The 6,137-nt window shown below is 42.4% G+C and overlaps 1 protein-coding gene across 2 annotated transcripts in view; it reads left to right on the top strand.

The window, feature by feature from the left end:
* tc2n (tandem C2 domains, nuclear) overlaps positions 1–6,137 on the top strand; it is a 32,707-nt gene continuing 26,570 nt past the window's right edge. Inside the window, exons 1-2 of one of the 2 annotated variants that reach the window (XM_042337859.1) lie at positions 1–221; positions 4,901–4,991. In XM_042337859.1, the coding sequence (XP_042193793.1) occupies positions 4,958–4,991 (34 nt within the window). In that variant the 5' untranslated portion in view covers positions 1–221; positions 4,901–4,957. 2 annotated transcript variants of the gene reach the window in all.

The following is a 6,137-nucleotide window of genomic DNA, read 5'->3' as shown; positions in this document are numbered from 1 at the left end:
AAAAAATACAAGTTTAAGGCCAAGATTCTTAATTCCCTATTTTTTTTTAAAAAACAAAAAAAATCTCCCCCAGATTAAAAACAAAAGTATTTTTGTTTCGCGAAGAACAGTGAGGCCAGGAATGGAAATCCAGTGAATATTTCTGATCTGTGTGGATTCCTGGGATAAGGTGCATCTCTCAGAACTTAGCACCAGGCGCGATCCGCAATAACAGGTAACAGGTAAGCCTTCGTTTCTCTCAGTTATCTTCCTGTGAACACCTAAGAGAGGGTGTGGTGGATGGGGATTGAGGGAAGGGAGAGTGCATTTATAATAAAATATTGATTCTTGAATTTGATACAGCGCTTTATCACATCGTTCAGACATCTCAAAACGCTTCACAGAATGTATTCTGAAGTGTAGTGACTTGTGTATGTTGTGGTAAAATTTGTATATGATCTGCCGAGAGCTCCCAGATGCTACCCTGTGTGAAGGGCACTGTATAAATATAAGTTTAAGTATAAGTATAAAATAATACTGTGCTAATGACCCTCGCATTTGAGACAGCGCCTTATCATGTCATCGAAACGTCTCAAAATGCTTTGAAATGTTTTTTGTCACTCAATCCACACCTGTTTGTGGGACACTGCTGTGTGCAATTGACTGCTGCGTTTCACCCACAAAATTTACAGTCAATCTACTTTACAGTATATTCTGTGGTGCGCTTTGAGATGTTCCAACTCCGTCGTGAAAAGCTGTATCAAATACAAGGATTATTATCATACGATTCTGTATGGAAAAAAGACGAAGATTTGCTTAAAATTCCCAGTGATAGCTTTTCAGATTCCTGCCTTATGTTTTCTTCTTGTGCTGATAAACTGAGAGCTTTATGATACGGGCGGGTGCTGTTAATGCACCTTTTAGAATATGATAATAGTCTGCAATGACTGATAATCCTCCATCTGAAATGACGCACACTTGACAGGACTTGCCTGACTCAAAAATGCATTGCCAAACACTCTTAAGTGTTTAATCTTAATATTAACAAGTGTATCTTTACATTTTTGTAGAAAAATAAATAACTCCCTTTGTCTTTTCCCTCCCGTGTCTGTAAATGTGATGGGTTTCATTCTGTTATGTGAGAGAGGGAAGATGAGTCAATGTGATTGTGTCTCTGTGTGGGACCATAAATTGTAGAGTTTCGCAAGGTGTTCCTTCTGATCATTGTGACTAGGAATGTGGTTTGAAATACAACACAAATTTCACCCCACGGGGCTCATGGCAAGCCCTGATTGCTCTCTTGGTTGGACTGATATAATAACATAAATAATCCTCACTTGATATGTTGCAGTCAGAATGTCCCAAAGTGCTTCAGAAGTAATTGCTGTCAATCGCAGTGACACTATTTATAAGCAAACATGGCAACAACAACAACAACAAGATTACATTTGTATAGCGCCTTTCACGTCGGGAGGACGTCCCAAGGCACTGGACAGAGTACAGCATTTCAGATTTTTTTTATTTATTTGAGATTTTGCATTTAATAAAAATATTTCAGATATTTCAGATGGCAATGTATAATGTGCATTGGTCAATGTACTGTAAATCTCTCCCAAAGAGATAATAATAATAGTAATACACACATATTCGAGATGTCTCAAAGCGCTTCATAGAATGTATTGTAAAGTGAATTGACTGTATACTTTTGTGGGTGAAACGCGGCAGCCAATTGCGCAGCAGTCATGGATTGAGTGACCAAATTAATATTTTTTTTAAGGAATTATTAACTCTAGAAATTGATCCGCCAATCGACTAACAACCGGGTTCCTACATACTGCTCGGTAACCAGAGGTGTGTGTGTGGAGTAAGGCTACGTGGGTAAAGTTTCGCCCTGCCCAGGAATGAAACCCAGGTCCGCTCACTTGTGAGGCGAGTGGTCGAACCAATACACTACAGGACTGCACAGCGATATCCTCCAGCCCTAACCCTAAGTTCCTGATGCCGTTACAGAATGTGCAAGAGTCTATTATTGAGAAAGACAATTGTTAGTTGGTTGATCCCTTAACCAACTTAATTATATAATTACAGTCCCAGCCATTGTGTGACTATTGGGGAAGTATCATTATCTGATTTAAACACAAACCTTCTATAATAAAGAAGGTAACTCGGACAGCTGAGCATTCTTGTGAGTGTTTAATTTTAATAGGAATAACTGTTTGGAGGTTGTTCCCTTTGGGGAGTGGGGCAGTAAATGTGATAGTGATAGGGGAACAGTATTGACTCTGGGTGCTGTGCTGGTGTGAGCTATCTATTCTAATCCCATTCCCTGTCTCTTTCTACGTGCATCATGCACAGCTGCCCGTTGCTGTCTGCCAAGCTAGGATGCTAACCTTTTAACAACCTGTAAACCATTGACTTCAAAACCCACTCATCTTGAAGAGAGGAGAGGAGAAAGAGAGTGAAACAAACAGTGCCAATAAGGTCACGACGTCTCAAAGAGCTTCATGATAACTACCATGTAGTGACTGTTCTTCACAGGCATGTGAAATAAAGCCCTTGGGTGGAATTGGAAATGTAGTGTTTGGCTACAAATACACTTTACAGTCAAACACGTGAAATGCTCTGAGATGTTTTGATGAATCATCGAATACCTGTCCTAACATTTAAAATAATTTTTTTTAAAAAATCCTCCCTAACAATTAAAATGAATAAAAATTTAATTTTAAATAAATAGAATAAATAATAAATTGCAATTGTTTACACATGGGTTTTTGGTTTGCAGAATTTTAAAATTTAACCACTGTTTGTGGGATGCTGCTGTGCGCAACTCGCTGCCGCGTTTCGTCCACAAAATACACAGTAAATTCACATTGCAATATATTCTGTAAAACGCTTTGAGACGTCTGAATGATGTGTTATGATGCTATATCAAAGGCAATGATTATTATTACTATCAACAATATCATTCAATCTTTGTCTGTACCTTTCTAGGCAGATTATCACCAGTGTTGTTGTTTTGTTAAATATTCATCTGTATATACTTTGGGAAAAATGCCTAAACTTGAAGGACCCCATTAGTGTGGTGGTAAGGTATCTGTGGATTGTGTGTAACTATGTGGGGGGTGATTGCCAGCCATGCGTGAGCCCTATCTGGCATTAACACAGGTTGGCTGGTTTACTGCTAAGCTCACTCTTGCCAACAGTGAAGAAAGAACCTTTGCAACGTGGAAGCCTCGGAGGCAATGTTCAAATGCCAATCAGACAAATGCCGTTGCCAACGAGATTAGCTGGAGAAGCTACTGGTGCACAACATGGGAACCTTTTGTCTTCAGTTCTCTCGGTTCATAGTTCAGTCAGACCAATAAACACCAGTCGAGGCTTGGTTTGTAGACGTTGCTATGTGCAAATTGGCTGCCAGACTCACCCACAAGAACAAGAAACACAGTTACTACTGTCACCGCACAGTACCTTCCTGTGAAGTGCTGTGAGATGGTTTGTTGAAGGATGAGGCGCTGTATCACACTGTAAGGATGATTATATCTGACAGACAGACAGGGCAGCACATGAGAGCTTCAGTTTTGAGAGAAGACATCTCGCGGGTGATCTTGTAGATCTGGTATCAAATTTTAAATGGGAAAATTAAACCCAGAACAATACTCTTAGCATACACCAGGACAACAGACAAGAGGATGTGGGTTTAGAGTTGCAAAGGGCAGTGTCAGGACAGACAGACCCCAGGAAGTATTTCTTTAACCAAGGAGACATTAATGACTGGGACAGGTTTCCAGGAAGGGTGTCTGAATACTGGACTAATTAAAATAAACAGCTCCATGCTGAGATGGGGGGAGTGGGGGGTGGTTCTGGAAGGATGAGATCAGATAGGCGAAGTGCCTTTTTCAACCAACCACTATCCACACTCTTCCCCCCCCCCCCCCAACCCACCACATCACAGGATCAGCCTAGACAATCTGCTCTCAAAGTCCCCACTTAAAGCTTGAACCCACAACCTTCTGACTTGGAGACTAGTGTGAGAGAGAGAGAGCTACCCACTGGGCCAGGCTGACACACAAATGTTTGCAATGTAATGTGAGAATGAGGAAATAGATAATATTTGCTTTCCCATTTTTTTGAAGTGTTGTCACGCTTATCTGAGTTTATCTTTCACTTGTTATACTAGTGTGTCACGAGGACCTAGGTGTGACCAGAGTGAAGTTTGCAAGACTAGATCAGGAAGATTAAATTCTTTAACAGTAATAATCCTAGCATTTGCTATAGCAGTTTGTAACATCACTTCACAAACAATTGCTGTCCAGTGTATTGATTGTGTATTTGTAGGAAAATCTGGCAAACAATTTTCGCCGAGTAAACTCCTACAAACAACCATTCAGTATCAGCCTGGCTCAGTCAGTCGCGCTCTCACCTTTGATACGGAAAGATGTGAATTCAAGCCCCCACATCTGGACTTTGAAGGCACAATCTCGGCTGACATTCCAGGACAACAACAAGATTGCCTTTGTATAGCGCCTTTCAAGTTGGGAGGATGTCCCAAGGCACTGGACAGTGACAGCATTTCAGACCCGAGCTGGGGTCAGGGAGGGAGAGGGGAAGGGGGATGACCGAGGGGTGGTCGAAGAGGAGGGTTTTGAGGCGTACAGTGCTGGAGGAGCCAGCGCTGCATTGTTAGTTAGATCCGTTTTTTAAACTGAGACGTTAAACCAAACTTGTTCTGGTGGATGTGAAAGATCCCAAGACGAATAATTTTGGAATCCAATATTCTCATTGCACGATTTTCATTCATGTATTATTTGTTGTTGCAAAGACATGATTTTAGACATTTTTAAAAAAAAATTAACTTTTAAACATTTATTATTCCATATATTTATCTCAGAACAATAAATACACGTTGTTGTTGCTTATCTAGGGATCTCGCACACTGGTGAGGCCACCCCCAAACCTCTGATGACCCAATAGTAAAGTGATGGCAGTGTTGCAGACCGACCTGTCCGCTATAGGTAAGCAGCCACTGCTTTTCCCAGTGATGACTTTTATGCGTTGATCACATCCCGTCGGTATCCAAACCAAACCTGTTTTTCATCAAGAATCGAGGACCCGATTGTTCTCATTGTCAATCTCTTTCATCCGAAATCTCACTCCAGCCCTTGTTTAGTTCTTTGCTTCTCATCCCCAATCTCCCGGCCAACAATGTCTCTGAGGAACAGAGAGAGACCTGGATCTAGTCACCTCATCCATTAAACTAGTTCCAATTTCATGTTTGTGTGTGTGTGGATCTCTCTCCCTGTGTGGGTGTATCTCTCTCCCTGTGTGGGTGTGTGTGGGTGTATCTCTCTCCCTGTGTGGGTGTGTGTGTGTGTATCTCTCTCCCTGTATGTGTGTGTGTGTGTGTGTATCTCTCTCCCTGTGTGTGTGTATCTCTCTCCCTGTGTGGGTGTGTGTGTGTGTATCTCTCTCCCTGTGTGGGTGTGTGTGTGTGTATCTCTCTCCCTGTGTGGGTGTGTGTGTGTATCTCTCTCCCTGTGTGGGTGTGTGTGTATCTGTCTCCCTGTGTGTGTATCTGTCTCCCTGTGTGTGTGTATCTGTCTCCCTGTGTGTGTGTGTGTATCTGTCTCCCTGTGTGTGTGTGTATCTGTCTCCCTGTGTGTGTGTGTATCTGTCTCCCTGTGTGTGTGTGTATCTGTCTCCCTGTGTGTGTATCTGTCTCCCTGTGTGTGTGTATCTGTCTCCCTGTGTGTGTGTATCTGTCTCCCTGTGTGTGTATCTGTCTCCCTGTGTGTGTATCTGTCTCCCTGTGTGTGTGTATCTGTCTCCCTGTGTGTGTATCTGTCTCCCTGTGTGGGTGTATCTCTCTCCCTGTGTGTGTGTATCTGTCTCCCTGTGTGTGTATCTGTCTCCCTGTGTGTGTGTATCTGTCTCCCTGTGTGTGTATCTGTCTCCCTGTGTGTGTGTATCTGTCTCCCTGTGTGGGTATCTGTCTCCCTGTGTGGATGTATCTCTCTCCCTGTGTGTGTGTATCTCTGTGTGTGTGTGTGTGTATCTCTCTCCCTGTGTGTGTGTATCTGTCTCCCTGTGTGTGTATCTGTCTCCCTGTGTGGATGTATCTCTCTCCCTGTGTGTGTGTATCTCTCTGTGTGTGTGTGTGT

Source organism: Callorhinchus milii, unplaced genomic scaffold, assembly GCF_018977255.1.
Source record: "Callorhinchus milii isolate IMCB2004 unplaced genomic scaffold, IMCB_Cmil_1.0 Scaffold9, whole genome shotgun sequence".
NCBI classification, from domain to species: domain Eukaryota; kingdom Metazoa; phylum Chordata; class Chondrichthyes; order Chimaeriformes; family Callorhinchidae; genus Callorhinchus; species Callorhinchus milii.
The sequence above is the reverse complement of the archived record's forward strand: the minus strand, read 5'-3'. Positions and strand labels throughout refer to the sequence as shown.